Raw genomic sequence first — 16,919 nt, 5'->3', positions numbered from 1 at the left:
TCAGTATTGAGTTTTTTCACAATTTATCTTCTTTTCCTCATTGGTTGTTTGTCGGTATCTGAATTTTCTTTGTAAAATTCTGTTGTATTTCTTTTTTCCTGTTAATGCCTGCAAGGAAAAGGAATCTTTTATGAGGTAATATATGGTGATGTATACATATACTTCTAACTTATTGCGAAGTGTATCTTGCATCTATTATAATACGTCGCAAACACATCCCTCCCCACTGTCAGGCACTGCCTCATGGAGGCAACGTCTATCATCAAAGATACCCATCACCTAAGCTGTTCCATCATCTCACAGCTAACGCTGGGCAGGAGGTACAGAGGTGCAAAGTTCCACACGCCACCAGGTTCAAGAACAGCTACTGCCCTTCATCCATTCTGTCCTTGAACCTACCTGCATCCTGACCAGTACTTCAGCATAGCAGCACTATAAACACTTTGCACTACAATGCACTTTGCTTCTTTTTTGAGTGAAATGGGTTGTTTCTCATCAAAAGTTCGTACCTTCTTCTTCCTTAAGCCCACCGCACCTACGGTGGCATAGGCCGCCGAGAGCAGCTCACCAGAGCCCTCTGTCCTAGGCCGAAGGTTGATCAGCCCTCTGGCTTCTGCTTTCACTGCACAACCTCCCACGTCTTCTAGGCGAAGGTCCTTCCTCTTCCAGGAATGAGGTCTTTGGAGCTCCTGTTGGTGTTTCCGCAGCACAAACACGAGGGAATCTGCAGACGCTGGAAATCCGAGCAAAATGCTCAGAATGCTGGAGGAACTCGGCAGGCAGGCAGGCAGGCAGCATCTGTGGAAACAACTACAACCAGTCCTGCTGGGGGGGTTTTCAGCCAGAAATGTCGACTGTAATTTTTTCCATAGACGCTCCCAGGCCTGCCCAGTTCCTCCAGCATCTTGTGTGTGTTGCTCGGTGTTTCTGTAGCTCTGAGTTTTTACTTGATGAGATTGCTAGCCTCATGCCCAACCCTCCTCTTTTCGCAGCCGGGCTTAGGACTGTCCATGGCAGAGTTAAACACTTTGTAGAGTTTATCTTTAATTTATGTTTTTCTTGTAAGTGTTGCATATCTGATGCTATTTGCCTGTGATACTTCTCTAAGTAAGTTTCTCATTACATCTATGCGCACACGTATATGACAATAAACTCCACTTTGACTTCGGTCACAGCAAGCATTCTAAAACAGACAATTGCCTATTGTCTCCTGTTTCCATAGGTCAGTAAGTTGTTCTGTATCACTTTGTCCTGAGAGTAGAAAGATATGGTTATGAGGACACGCAGTCCCCTTTTATGGTCATTTAGTAATGCATGCATTAAGAAATGATAAAAATGTTACCATGGCATCTGACATAAAACAATAATATGGCATCTGGTTGATCAGAAATCCTGACAGTCCAGTATCTGACTCATTCATTGGTCCAGAATGAGCCTGGGGTCAAAGTGCAGTTGGGTGGAATAGCTGCAGCCAGGGTACGGATTGTGGGTTGGGGTCCAGATACCAAGGCTCAGGTACCTGGGTCAATTTTCCAGATAGCTTGTGTCCTTCCTGCTCCCTTTATGTTCACTATACTATATTGTGTCGCATTTCATTACTTTTTTAAAATTATTTTACTTTGTTAAGATACAGCATTGTCCTTTGAGCTACACCACACAGCAATCCCCTAACTTAACCCTAGCCTAATCACAGGGCAATTAACAATGACCAATTAACCTACCAACCGGTACATCTTTGGACTGCTCTCCACAGTCCGTCTGTAGAGGATCCAGTTGCAGAGGGAGGTGCAGAGGCTGGGATTTTGAAGCTGGTTGATGAGTACTGAGGATCTGACACTTGTGTTTTCCTCATTTCCCAGGAAGGTGTCAATGATGGACATGGCATCGGCATCTTCGGTTCAAGTAGTGTCTGTCATCGAGCCCATCATACAGAACGCGGACAGCATCTTCCCTGAAGGTACGGCCCCATTTCGATTTATTCATTTGAGATAACAGCGCAGAATAGGTCTTTTCGGCCCTTCAAGTCATGCTGTCCAGGAACCTCACAATTAATCCTAGCCCAATCACAGGACAATTTACAAAGACCAATTAACCTACCAACCGGTACGTCTTTGGACTGTGGGAGGAAACCGGAACAGAGCCAGAAAACCCACATGCTACAGGCAGCAGCGGGAATCGAACCCAGGTCACTGCTACTGTAAAGTGTTATGCTAACCACTACGCTGCCGCCCCCTCCCCCCGATAGTATAATTTTAATAGACGGTCCAGGGCCTCCTCTGCTGTCGCAATGAGGCCACGCTCAGGTTGGAGGAGCAGCGCCTTATATTCTGTCTGGGTAACCTCCAACCCGAGGGCATGAGCATCGATTTCTCGGACATCTGGTAAATGCCCCGCTCCTCCCACCATTCCCATTCCCATTTCCCCCTCTCATCTCATCTCCTTACCTACCCGTCACCTCCCTCTGGTGCTCCTCCACCTTCCTTTTCTTCAGCAGTTACAGTCTCGGGCACACATGTATAGTTGGGGGCACCTAAGTCTTTTGCACTGTACCGTATAAGATTTTTGTCTTGGGCACTAGCAGAGAAACCATGGGAGGGTTTTAAAACAAATTCAAGTGTGGTATGAACATTGAAGGTGATGGGTAGGTTGATATTCAAAATTAATCCGTTTAGGTGGAAAAGGGAGTGCCCTTTGAATGGGGGAAAACATTGGAGTGGGAAGGTGTTGGGTTGTCGATGGGGCAGCGAGAGATTTGGGGAGGAAGTATCCAGCCTCCCGCCCTTCAGAGCTGGCAATCGTATGGCCCCAGACCATCATTGGATTTGGTTTACTATTGTCTCGTGTACTGAGGTACAGTGAAAAGTTTGGCTTGCATACTGTTCATACAGATCAGATCATTACACAGTACATTGGGGTAGTATGAGGTAAAACAATAACAATGCAGAATAAAGTGTACCAGCTACAGAGAAAGTGCAGAACAGGTAAACAGTAAAGTGCAAGGTCATAGCAAGGTAGATGGGGAGGTCAAGCAACCATTGTATTGTACAAGGGAACCACTTACATACTTTACATACTTTATACTTTATTGTCGCCAAACCATTGATACTAGAGCGTACAATCATCACAGCAATATTTGATTCTGCACTTAGCGCTCCCTGGAGTACAATAATAATAAATATTAAAAATTTAAATTATAAATCATAAATAGAAAATAGAAAAATGGAAAGTAAGGTAGTGCAAAAAAACCGAGAGGCAGGTCCGGATATTTGGAGGGTACGGCCCAGATCCGGGTCAGGATCTGTTCCGCAGTCTTATCACAGTTGGAAAGAAGCTGTTCCCAAATCTGGCCGTACGAGTCTTTAAGCTCCTGAGCCTTCTCCTGGAGGGAAGAGGGACGAAAAGTGTGCTGGCTGGGTGGGTCGTGTCCTTGATTATCCTGGCAGCACTGCTCCGACAACGTGCGGTGTAAAGTGAGTCCACGGACGGAAGATTGGTTTGTGTGATGTGCTGCGCCGTGTTCACGATCTTCTGCAGCTTCTTCCGGTCTTGGACAGGACAACTTCCATACCAGGTTGTGATGCATCCTAGAAGAATGCTTTCTACGGTGCATCTATAAAAATTAGTGAGGGTTTTGGGGGACAGACCAAATTTCTTTGGCTTTCTCAGGAAGTAAAGGCGCTGGTGGGCCTTCTTGGCAGTGGACTCTGCTTGATTGGACCAAGTCAGGTAATTTGTGATATTGACCCCGAGGAACTTAAAGCTTTTGACCTGTTCCACTTGTGCACCATCGATGTAAATTGGGTGGTGCGGTCCGCTACTCCTTCTGATAACAGTCGGGTAGGAGCTGTCCTTGGGCCTGGTGGTACATGCTTTCAGACTTTTGTACCTTCTGCCCAAAGGGAGATGAGAGAATATTTGGAGAAGGTGGAGTTTTTGATTGTGCTGCCTGCTTTACTGAGGGAGTGGGAGGTGAAGACAGAGCCCACGGAGAGCAGGCTGTCACTCCACCAACAGGCTCTTCGAATATCATGCTGGGAGGGGCAAGCGGAGTTTCATGTTGCTGTCGTAATCTGAAAAGAGGCAAGTTAAAGACATCAACCAACCAAATCAGAGCTTGGTGTCACCCTCTTCCCTCAAGTTCACCCAGGGACCAGTTGGAGAAATGTCTACAATTAGGGCACAGAACGGTGGGTAGAAACTGGCCCCTGTTGTCAGAGAGAATCGTTATCGGCCATCCATACACAGATCTGTCACCTTGTTAGCCTAACGTGACACTGGCCTGTGCTGTCCCCGTCCTGGGGGTGTATATTGGGACAGTCTAATCTAGAGGGAGATTTGCTCTGTATCTAACTTGTGTTGTCCTTGCCTAGCAATATTTAATAGAATAACGTAGAGGTCTGTAGAGCTGATCTGACTGTGTTCCTGTGGCCTGCATCCATCAGGCTCCCGGACCGGCTACAACACCACCCTGACTCCGTGGCTGAGTGCCCCACAGTTCATGTTCTGTGTAACTTGTTTTCTTTTTTTTTTATTGCTTACACAATTTGTTCTTTTTTTTTCTTTGCACATTGGGTGTTTGATGTGGAGTTTGTAGTGTGGGTTTTTTAGCGGGTTCTATTGTGTTGCTTTCTCGTGCGAATGCCTGCAAGAAGATGAATCTCACGGTTGTATGAAGAATAGAAGGATGTCCCTTTAGAACAGGGATGAGAAGGAATTTCTTTGGCCAGAGGGTGGTGAATCTGTGGAATTCATTGCCACAGACAGCTGTGGAGGCCATGTCTTTGGGTATATTTAAAGCAGAGGATAATAGGTTCTCAATTAGTAAGAGCGTCAAAGGTTACAGGGAGAAGGCAGGAGAATGGGGTTGAGAGAGATAGTAAATCAGCCATTACTGAATGCCAGTGCCAACTCAATGTGCTGAATGGCCTAACTCTGTTCCTGTCTTATGGTATACATACCTTGTACTTTGAACCTTGTGAACTTTGAGGGGGCTTTACTCTGTACCTAACCCATGTTGTCCGATCCCTGGGTGTGTTTATGGGATAGTGTAGAGGCAGATTTACTCTATATCAAATCTGCAAGGTCCCTGCTTTGGGATTGTTGACAGGACAATGTCAAGAGTTCTTTACGCTGTCGGTAGCCAGCATGACCCAGTTTCGGGTATGTTTGACGGGACAGGTTAGAGAAAGCTCTATTCTGTATCTAATTCACGCTGTGACTTTAAAAGGCACGGACGACCCTTTGCACAGACAGCACAGTGGGAAGGTGAGAGATCCGGAGAATCTTGGCCGACAGTCAACACTCAAGCTTCGTTTGTTCTGACCAGTCAGATTGGTTTGAGAGGCGATTCTGTCCCACAGCGCCATCATCTGTCAACTCACCACAACAGCAGTGTTAATGGGAGATGCTCAGTCTCAAAATTCAAGTAAATTTATTATCAAAGTAAATGTATGTTGCCATATACAACCCTTGGATTAATTTTCTTGCAGGCATTCACAGTAAATACAAAGAAATTCAATAGAATCAATAAAAGTCATGAATGAAAGGGTTCTCATATGAGGAACCTTTGATGGCTTTGGGCCTGTTCTCGCTGTAATTTAGAAGGATGGGGGGGATCTCATTGAAACCTTTCGAATGTTGAAAGGCCTGGACAGAGTGCATGTGGAAAGAATGTTTCCCATGGTGGGGGGTAGAGGGGTGTCCATTTAAAACAGAGATGCAGAGGAATTTCTTTCGCCCAAGGATGGTGAATTTGTGGAATGTGTTACTGCAGGCAGCTGTGGAGGCCAGGTTGTTGGATGTATTTATGGCACAGACTGATAGGTTCTTGATTGGACGTGGCATCAAAGGTTACGGGGAGAACGCCGGGGAATGGGGTCGAGGAGGGGAACAAAGGGTCAACCATGATGAAATGATGGAGCAGACTCGATGGGCCAAATGGCCTAATTCTGCACCTACATCTTATGGCCTTACGGTCTAAGTCTGCACATAACAAGATGGACGTACACCTAATGTACAAAAAAACAACAACAAACTGTGAAAATACAAAAAGAAAATAATATTAATAAATAAACAAACAATAAATATCAAGAACATGAGACGAAAAGTCCTTGAAAGAGAGTCCATAGGTTGTGGGAACGGTTCAGTGTTGCGGTGAGTGAAGTTATCCCCTCTGGTTCAGGAGCCTCACGTTTGAGGGGTAATAATTGTTCCTGAACCTGGTGGTGTGGGACCTGAGGCTCCTGTATCTCCTTCCCGATGGCAGCAGCGAGAAGAGAGCGTGGTGGAGGATGGGGGTCCTTGATGATGGATGATGATGTGACAGTGCTCCATGTAGATGTGCTCAGAGGCGAAGTCCACGTGGAGTCCTCTGCTGGTACAGAGCCCACTCGGATACAAAACCGACAACCGTGTTACGAGCAGCTTGTACTCTCTGTCAGGTAGTGGAGTATCAAATATCCCCATTTATTTTCATTGTTGACACTTCCTTCTTTCCGTTTATTCTTTTCCAATGAGAAAATGCGATGGAGGTGAAAGATTAGCTTTATTTGTCACACGTACATCGAAACATCGAAACCTACACTGAAACATGCTGTTTTGTGCCAACACGGTCCGAGGATGTGTCTGGTGCCAGCCCGCAAGTGTTACCATACCTCTGGCACCAACATAGCGTACCCAGAATTTACCAACACTAACCAGAACGCCTTTTTTGGACTGTGGGAGAAAGCTGGCGCACCTGGAATGAACCCACATGGTCACGGGGAGAACGTACAGTCTCCCCACAGACTGTGGCAGGAATTGAACCCCAGTCTTCCAAACACTGGCGCTGTAAAATCCACTGCGCCAACCGCTATGCCCACTATCTGCAGGGCAATGTACTTAATGTGACAGTATTTTGATGGAGTCACTGGGAGGTCTGTCATTTTTTTTCCCAGGGAGTCTTTAGAAAGTATGTCACTGCTGAAAACCCCCACCTATCAGTCCCAGGGCGGGGGCAGTGTGGACACTGTGCCAGTTTCACCAGGACGTTTCCTGGATTAGATAGGATTAACTATTAGTTGGACAAACTTGGACGCTTTCTCTGAGTGTCAGAGGCTTAGGGGAGACCTGATGAAAAGAGGTAAAACTATGAGAAGTGTTTATAGGGGAGATAGAATCCATTTCTCCCCACCTAATTATTAAATAGGAAAGGTTTAAGGTGAGGGGCTGGAAGTACAAGGTTGAAGTTCAAGTACAATGGATTCCAGTTAACTGTGGTTGGATCTGTTGGTTGGAGTCAACTATGGATGTTGCATCCCAGCTCTCTATGTGATATGCAAGCCAAGGCAGTACGATGGAGAGCAAGCTGTTCCCCATGGATCAGGCTCCCCCTCTCCACACAGCTGATGAATCCAAAGGAACAGCAGAGACCAATACAGTTCAGCACCAGTGGCGTCGCAGGAGTCGCCAGTCAGCGTTGAACTCGGTGTACGACTGCCTTAGGGACTCCAGTAGTTCTGGATTTTTCCTCCTGGCTTTATTCCTCAACCCTTCCCCGTGAGTGGGTATTGCCGCAAGGCAGCAGAGAATTGAGATCAGAGTTTTCCCTCTCCTAGATGAGCTGCCAACCATGGCTGACGAGCCCCATCTGTCCGAAGCGACTGGTTATAAGGCACCGGTAACCTGTCTTTGCCCCATCTCCTGTCAGTAGAAATGGTTCCGCTAAGCCACAAGTGATGGTGAGGAGCTGGACTTGGTTGTCAGAAGCTATTTGAGATGCACGCCATTGGGAGCATTTAATAGGTAGTGGGAGCTTGTCCCCACTGCTCACCTCCACCCCCTGGGCTATTGACAGCCTGAAGGAACCATTCCAATTAATTGGGCCATCGGTTAATCAGAGCAGCCATTTATTTGGGACAATCCTTAAAGGAGGAAAAACTGATCAAGAAAATAGCCAAGATTTCCTTGAAATATTGTTTATTTAGACAATATGCCACTTTACTGGGGCAGGAGACTGTTGCCGAACAGTTTCTAACTAGCACCAGTCACGTGCACTTCTGTGGCCGTCAGACCCTACACTGTACTTGGAGTGAACAGTTTTTAAATAGCATCAGCTGCATGTGCTTGTGTTCAAAAGGCAGTGTTTTTTGTCACTAATAGTTGGTGGGAAATAAGCAGTAAGGCAATTCAGAACCGTTTTGTTCACTGTGGTTTCGAGCATTCAGCCTTGGAGATGCCAGAAAACGGCTGGAAGTGAAAAAGGAATGATTTTGTCACTTCAACAAGTTAGGAACTATGAAGAATTCCCCCTCCCCTCTATCCTTCCCTCTTACCCCCTCTCCCCCATCCTTTCCTCCTCCTCCTCTTTCCCTTTCCCAGTAATAGTCCCGCCCATGCCAACGAGCCCACGCTGTCCAACGATGCCCATGTGACCATTTAACCTACTGACCAATCGGTGTTCACAGAGTGCTTTTGTCTTTGCAGATTTGGATTTCAGTGTGTCAGGAATGTTCGGCCCAAGTTCCCTGTACTCGAGTTACACAGCTCCGAAGAAAGAGAGTATCTCGATGGAGCCGACACAGACTGCAGCCCCGCCAGTCAAGGAGGTCACGGTGCAGAAGGAAGAGTAGGTTCAGTATTTATCAATCAATTTAACTTGTGTGTTCCTAAACACAAGAGATTCTGCAGATGCTAGAAATCCAGAGCAACACACACAAAATGATGTTGTGTGTTCCTGTATGCTCAGTGGCCACTTTATTGGGTACGCCTGCTCTAATCAGCCAATCGCATGGCAGCAACTCGAGGCATAAAAGCATGCAGGCATGGTCAAGAGGTTCAGTTGCTGTTCAGACCAAACATCAGAATGGGGAAGAAATGTGATCTAAGTGGCTTTGACTATGAAATAATTGTTGGTGCTAGACAGAGATCAGAAACTGCTGATCTCCTAGGATTTTCACGCACAATAGTCTCTAGAATTTACAGGGAATAGTGCGGGGAAAAAAATCCAGTGCACAAAAACACCTTATTAATGAGGGGTCAGAGGAGAATGGCCAGACTGGTTCAGGCTGACAGGAAGGCGACAGTAACTCAAATAACCAGATGTTACAACAGTGGTGTGCAGAAGGTCATCTCTGAAATAACAACACGCCGAACCTTAAAGTGAACGGGCTACAGCAGCAGAAAACCACAAACATACACACAGTGGCCACTTTATTAATTACGAGAGGTACCTAATAAAGTGGCCAACCAATGTATTAGTTGCTCCCCTTTCTTCAGTGGCCTGGGTCCCAAACTTGCAAATTCAACCAATCAAACCAGTCCACTTCTTCAAAAGACGATACCTCAAGAAGGCAGCAGCAATCACGAAGGCCCTCACTATCTGGGACATACCCTCTTCTCATTACTACAGGAGGTACAGGAGCCTGAGGATCCACACTCCATGTTTAAGGAACAGCTTCTTCCCCTCTGTGATCAGGTTTCTGAACAGGCCTTGAACCGTGATATACCTCATTAATTTGCTCTCTTTTTGCATTATTTATTTAAAGATCGGCTTTGTCAATCACATTTACAGTACATCGAAATTTACAGTGAAATGCATCATTTGTATCAAATCAAATCAAGTCAGCGAGGATTGTTCTGGGCAGCCCACAAGGTTCGCCATTCCTCCAGGGTCAACAGAGCATGCTCACAACTCACTAACCCTAACCCTAATCCACCATGGACTGTCCCAAGGCCAGATGCGAAAGGAGGAGGGTTGGGCATTGCCACTAGCAACTCCATCCCATAACAACCCAGAGCTACAGCAATATGTTCATGGTCTTCTGCGCTGTAGCCTGTCCACTTAAAGGTTCAACATGTTGTGCGTTCAGAGTTGCTGTTCTGTACGCCACTGTTGTAACACGTGGATATTTGAGTTACTGTCACCTTCCTGTCAGCTTGAAAAAGTCTGGCCATTCTCCTTTAACGTCTCTATTCCACAGAACAGCCTCTCATTATATTTTTTTTTTTGTTTCTGTCACCATCCTCTGCAAAGTCTAGAGAATGTTGTGCGTGAAAATCCCAGGAGATCAGTTTCTGAGATACTCAAACCACCCATCTGGCACCGGCAATCCTTCCATGGTCAAAATCACTTAGCTCACATTTCTTCCCCATTCTGATGTTTGGTCTGAACAACAACTGAACCTCTTGACCATGTTTGCATGCTTTTATGCATTGAGTTGCTGCCACATGATTGGTCAATTAGATATTTGCATTAATGAGCAGGTGTACCTAATAAAGTAGCCGCTGTTGTACTGTACAGCATCGGAACAGCCCCTTTGGCCCACAATGTTTGTGCTGAATGTGGAGCCAAATTAAACTTTTATCTTCTGCTTGTACACGATCCATATTCCTCTATTCCCTGAATATCCCCGTGTCTATCCAACTGCCTCTTAAAACATCTCCTTCAAACCTCTGTTGGCTGTCTGTATTCAGTCCGTGCCTTATTGTGTCAAATTCTGCCTGATAATGTTCCTGGGCTGCACCTAGAAGTGTTTTACTTTGTTTCAAGGAACCATACATGTATGTGTTCAGGGATACAGTTGAAGCCGCCAGCAAAACAGCGATTAAATTTTTCCACCATCAACGCTGCCCTCAACTGCATCTCTTCTATTTCGCGCATGTCTGCCCTCACCCCAACCTTCCGCCACTCCCCCAGGGATAGGGTTCCTCTTGTCCTCACCTACCACTCCACCAGCCTCTGCATCCAGCACATAATTCTCTATAACTTCCGCTATCTCCAACGGGATCCCACCACCAAGCACATCTTTCCCTCCCCCCCCCACTTTCTGTTTTCCACAGGGATCGCTTCCTACACGACTCCCTTGTCCATTCATCCCTCTCCACTGATCTCCCTCCTGACACTTATCCTTGCAAGTGGAACAAGTGCTACACCTGCCCCCTACACCTCCCTCCCTACTATTCAGGGCCCCAGGCAGTCCTTCCAGGCGAGGTGACGCTCCGCCTGTGATTCTGTGAGTCCCGGTGCTCCCAGTGTGGCCTCTTGTACATCGGTCAGACCCGATGATGATTGGGTGACCGCCTCAGCAAGCACTTGTGCTCCACCTGCTAGAGAAAGAGGGATCTCCCAGTGTCCTTCCGTTTTAATTCCACTTCCCATTCCCATTCCGACGTGTCAGTCCACGGCCTCCTCTGCTGTTGCGGTGAAGCCACAGTCAGGTTGGAGTAGCAAAACCTTGTATTCCATCTGGGTAGCCTCCAACCTCATGGTTTGAACATTGATTTCTCGAACTTCTGGTAATCTCCCCCCCCCCCGGCTTCTCTATACCCCATTTCCATTTCCCTCTCTCACCTTATCCCCTTGCCTGCCCATCACCTCCCTCTGGTTCTCCTCCCCTTCTTTCCTTTCTCCTATGGCCTTTTGTCCTCTCCTGTTAGATTCCCCCTTCTCCAGCTCTACATCTCTTTCACCAATCAACTTCCCAGCTCTTTACTTCACCCCCCCTCCCCCTCCCCCTCCCCCTCCCCCTCCCCCCAGTTTCAACTCTCACCTTGTGTTTCTCCCTCCCCTTTCCCCACCCCCTCATTCTGACTCCTCGTCCTGATGAAGGGTCTCGGCCCAAAACGTCAACTGTGCTCTTCTCCATAGATGCTGCCTGGCCTGCTGAGTTCCTCCGGCATTTTGTGTGTGTTACTTGGATGTCCAGCCTCTGCAGGTTTGCTCTTGTTTGTGATTGGACTAAATTTTTTTAATTACTTATTTGTTGAGATATAGTGCGGAATAGGCCCCTCTGGCCCTTCGAGCCACGTCGCCCAGCAATCCCCCGATTTAATCCTGACCTAATCACTGGACAATTTACAATGACCAATTAATCTACCAACTGGTACATCTTTGGACTGTGGGAGGAAACCCACGCGGTCACGGGGAGAACGTACAGACTCCTTACAGGCAGTGGCAGGAATTGAACCCGGGTTGTCTGTACTGTAAAGCGTTGTGCTAACCACCACACTACCATGCTGAGACCGATCTGGCTAAGTGTACATCTGCTTCTCCGGACAGGTGCTTGAGCGAGGAACAGCCCCCGGTTCCCCCACTGTCACCGCCCTTGCCCGTGGCCGAGGGGCCCAGCAAAGTGGAAGCCCGACCGAACCAGACCCCGTCTGTCCAGGCCGAGGTTACCGCCGGCCAGAATCCTAACAACTCGGCGAAGAAAGGTTAGTGGTGAAGAAGCATCCCTCAGTTTGGTCGCTTTGAGATTGGACGATGCTTGGGTCAGGTTGAGGATTCCAGTTCGGGTTGGAGGGGGGAAGTCCTTTTGGTTGAAGAGGCTGTGGTCTGCTTTGGAGAGAGTTTTTTTGTCACATCACTTTGAGTCCTGGGAAGGAGAGGTAGGGAACTGAACATGAAAATGAGGTGCTGTTGATGCACCGAAGAATGGAAGACTATTGAAGCTGCTTCTACAGCTGCTGACTGACCTGCTGGGTATTTCCTGCGTTTGCCGTTTCTGTTCCAGTAATTTTAGTAAATGCTTCAATTGAAAGTGAGAATTTTACATCAAAGAGAAGGAGACTTGCAGAGTTGTGAGGAAAGAGCAAAGATTGTGGTTAGAGGAAGGTGCAGGCGGGGATCATCAGTGAAATCGAGTGGATTCATCATTGAAATCAAAATGGCTTGTGTGTGTGTGTGTGTGTGTGTGTGTGTGTGTGTGTGTGTGTGTGTGTGTGTGTGTGTGTGTGTGTGTATGTGTACAGTATGAGTCTATGCCCAGCTCTGGATTTTTCCCTCTGGGTTTACTCCCAAAGCCTTCCCCATGAGTGGATGTAGCTACAAGGCAGCGGAGGCTTGAGATCAGAGTTTTCCTCTCTTAGATGAGCTGACGAGCCCCATCTGCCCGAAGTGACTCATTTTAAGGCACCAGTAACCCAGCTTTGCCCTTCTCCTGTCAGTAGAAACGGTTCTGCCTGGCATAGTAACTTAGCCACACCTGAAAGCCAGGAGCTGGACTTGGTTGTCAGAGGTTATTTGAGGTGCATGTGACTGGGGATATTTAGTAGGTAGTGGGAGCTTATCCCTGTTACCAAACCCGGCTATAACACCTTGCGGGACCTTGCTCACAGCACGTATTTGTACTGCTTACCTTTCTTCTTCTTAAGCCCCCTCATTCCTACTGTGAGATAGGCCGCCAACGGCAACTCAACATTGTCCTGGGCCAGCCTTCTATCGAAAATCCTCCCTCTCCCGGGGATGAGGCCTTTGGAGGTCCTGTTGGTGTGGCTGTAGCGTTGGGTGCTTGCAGGATGAGGTTGCTAGCCCACGCCCGACCCCACCCCCTCTCGCAGCCAGGATTGGGACCATCCGTGGCAGAGTTGTGCTTGGTATTCGTGTTGGTTTATTATTGTAGCATGTGCCAAGATGCAGTGAACTGCTCACACAGATCAGATCATCACACCGTGCATTCAGGTAGAGCAAGGTAAGACAGTAGCAATGCGGAATAGAGCGTAACAGCCACTGAGAAAGTGCAGTGCAGGTAAACAGTAAACCACAAGGTTATAAAGAGGCGGATTATGAGGTCCAGAACTTACCTCATTGTGCGAGAGGTCCATTTCGAGAGTCTGATGACAGTGGGATAGAAGCTGTCCTCAGGCCTGGTGGTACGGGCTTTCAGAATTTTGTATCTCCTGCCTGATGGGAGAGGGGAGAAAAGAGGGAGAACGTCTGGGATGGGCTGGGTCTTTGATTGCGTCGGTTGCTTTTTTGAGGCAACAAGAATTGTAGACAGGGTCCATGGAGGGGAGGTTAAATTCTGAGATGTGCTGAACTGTGTCCAGAACTGTGTGCAGTTTTTGTGGTCATTTGCAGAGCAGTTGTCGTGCCAAGCTGTTATGCACCCATGTAGAATAGTGTATTAGCAAAACTTTTGGCTCCAGGAGCACCAATGTAATGGGATCCACCACCTACCATAACACAAAATGCGTTTTGTGTCTCTGTTTCAGCAAAGAAACCAGGCCCCACCAGACCATCCTACCCTCCCCCACAACAGCCGAAAGCCAATCTGCCGTGGACCTCGAAGCCAGTCTGCAGCACCCTAACCCACACCAGCGAGGACAGGATGTCCATCGGCCGCAGAGCCACCACCAGTCCGGCCCGAGTGCCCGCGGTACCTCCCCCTCCCGTTCCCGCCCCTCGCTCCCACCTGCGGACCACCAGCCTGGATTTGCCCAGCGCAACAGCGGCGGACGGCCTGCAGCTGGGGTCCAAGGACAAGAGCAAGCAGACGCTGGAGGCCTTGATCAAGCGGACCATACCCGAAACGCTGTCCTCCCACCCTCGCCACCCGCTGGTCAGCTGGGACAAGCAGCCAGAGGCAACGCCCAGGATCAGGGTTTACTCGGCCGGTCAAGTGATGCTTTCCGGAGTGAAATTGGAAATGAATGGATCTTCTTCCGAGGACAAAAGTGGTAAGCATGGAAAAGGGTGGGTAGCTGCTGAGGGAGGAAAGGTGGAGCGGGTGTGGAGAAGCATTTCATCAAACTGAACAAAGTATAGTACAGATCTGGAACAGGCCCTCCGGCTCATAATGTTACACTGAACTAACTAAACTGATAAAGTTAATCCTTCTACCACCAACTGATCCATACCCCTCCATCCTCTGCATATTCATGTTTCTGTCTAAGAACCACTTATATGCCCTACTGTATCGGATCTGTCATTGCCAAAAATAAAATAAAGTAACTAAAATCATTAGGCCCAGAACACACACACACACACACACACACACACACACACACACACACACACACACACACTCTCACCCTTACTCACACTCTCTCTCACTCTCTCACTCTCTCACTCACTCTCTCACTCTCTCACTCTCTCACTCACTCTCTCACACTCTCACACACACACACCCCATGACTAAACATATTTTAGTGTTGCCCTGTCACCCACACTGTTCTGAATTCTGAACCAGTGTTCCCTCTAATGTTTTTTTTTCTTACAGGCCAACCATTGCTCTGGACAGGAAACTTTTACATGGCCTGAAAACTGCGCGACACTTTAATTTTTTTTTGTAATATGCGTCCTATGACTATCTCGAATGAAAATTGAAGTATCACATACTTTTGATTTTATTTGTTAACTAAAGGGTAATAATGAAATTCAACAAAGAAAATCTTCAACACTTCGTAAACTTTTTCTAGCTGCATCCCATTCTAGCTGTGTGGCAGCAGAGGCTCTGTACGTGGGGACATTTCAGTTACCGTGCTGCTGTACACCCACACAGCTTAGTGGGAACAGTGATCTGAACAGAAAATGACTGTTTTTATTCTGAAATGGCTTACTAGTTATGGATATTGACCATTTGGTAAATTGTACATCTATTTGAATTTCTTATAAAATCAATCACCATTCACAGTAGAGATTTTAAAAGTCAATCAAAACTTCAAGCTGACAATCGATGACATTTTGAAGTTAGTACAGACAATTGTCCCTTAGCTGTTGGTGCATTTCACATCCTTCCATTAGTCCTATCTCATCTGTATCTGGCACCCCCTACTCTCTATGTTTTAGAGAGCCTTTTCTAGACTCACTACAGGGGCTTCACTCATTTTGCTTGACTACACACCATCACAGTCACCCCTGCCTATTTCGTCTGCAGTAAGCAGAGGGGTCTCTGGTGGTCTCACTTCAAAGGTCTCCCTTGTCTGGGTTTGACTACAAACCTCCTCAGCCATCCCCACCTGGACGTTGTCTTTTATCCTTGCCTTACCACGCTCCCTCCAGCAGAACATTCCAGGCACCCACCGTTCCATGGTTTAAAAAAAACATGCCCCACAGATCTCTTCTGTACTTTCTCCTCTCACTTTAAATGTATGTCCTCTATTATTATACATTTTGACCCAGGGCAAAGATTCTGACTGCCTCTCTAGGCACCTCATTATTTTGTAAACTTCTATCAGATCTCCTCTCAGCTTCTGCTTCCCGAGTGTGTCTTACAACCACAGACAAGGCATTCTACAGATGTTGGAAATCCAGAGCAACACACACAAAATGCTGGAGAAACTCAGCAAGTCAGGCAGCATCTGTGGCGACAAATAAACAGTCCACATTTCAGGGCGAGGTTCTCCATCAGTATGTCTTACCTTTCCTTATAGCACGTGCCCTCTATTCCAGGCAACGTCCTGGAGATCTTGTCTGTGTCCTCTCCCGATCCTCAACATTCCTCCTAAGATAGGCTGACCAGAATTGAATGCACTAACTCTAGCTGCAGCCCAGTCAGAGTTTTACAAAGCTGCAACTTAACTTCCTGACTGTAGATTTCAGTTCCGTGACATATAAAGGCTAGTGTGCCACATGTCTTTCTTACCACCCTAATACTTGTGCAGCCACCTTCAGTGAGCTGTGTACATCGGCACAGTTAGCAGTCCTGCCTGGTTCAGGAACGGTTATAACCCCTCAACCATCAGGCTCCTGAACCTGTGTGGGTAACTACACTTACCTCAACACTGAACTGATTCAACAACCTATGGACTCATTTCAAGGACTCAGGTTCTCGGTATTATTTATTTGAATTTACGCTGTTTGTCTTCTTTTGCACGTTGGTTGTCTGCCAGTCTTTGATCGTGGGTTCAAAGGTTATTATCAAAGTATACAACCCTGGAATTACTCTTCTCCAGAGAGTCACGAAACCAAGAAAGAAAAGAACAGCAGTACGATCATCAACTCACCCCCCACAAATCCCTCCTCCCCACACAAAAAAAATGGAACAGGCACGTCAACCCCTCCCCAATCCCTCTCCCCCATGCACAAAAATACGAGAAAGGTCAGGCAGAAATGCAGAATATAAAAAATGATAACACTGAAAAAAAATCTATAGTCCAAGTCTATATCCAAAACACAGAAAGCCTGGATAACACTCTGGGTTTGTGTGTAGTTTTTCATT

At 47.1% G+C, this 16,919-nt stretch overlaps 1 protein-coding gene and 1 long non-coding RNA gene across 2 annotated transcripts in view; one reads left to right on the top strand and one right to left on the bottom strand.

Annotated features, from left to right (window-relative positions):
- LOC140204789 (SH3 domain-binding protein 1-like) overlaps window positions 1-16,919 on the top strand; it is a 79,067-nt gene that overhangs the window by 57,780 nt on the left and 4,368 nt on the right. The window contains exons 15-18 of the mRNA XM_072271590.1: window positions 1,860-1,957; window positions 8,464-8,605; window positions 12,038-12,192; window positions 13,972-14,436. Coding sequence (XP_072127691.1) covers window positions 1,860-1,957; window positions 8,464-8,605; window positions 12,038-12,192; window positions 13,972-14,436 — 860 coding nt within the window. The remainder of the gene's footprint in view (window positions 1-1,859; window positions 1,958-8,463; window positions 8,606-12,037; window positions 12,193-13,971; window positions 14,437-16,919) is intronic.
- LOC140204790 (uncharacterized) lies at window positions 22-16,398 on the bottom strand. Its single transcript, XR_011887708.1, has 3 exons — window positions 16,120-16,398; window positions 13,561-13,660; window positions 22-108 (listed from the first exon to the last, which is right to left on the bottom strand). It is a non-coding gene; the product is annotated as an uncharacterized lncRNA (long non-coding RNA).

This window comes from Mobula birostris, chromosome 11 (genome assembly GCF_030028105.1).
Source record: "Mobula birostris isolate sMobBir1 chromosome 11, sMobBir1.hap1, whole genome shotgun sequence".
NCBI classification, from domain to species: Eukaryota; Metazoa; Chordata; class Chondrichthyes; order Myliobatiformes; family Myliobatidae; genus Mobula; species Mobula birostris.
This window is presented reverse-complemented; position numbering and strand designations above follow the sequence as displayed.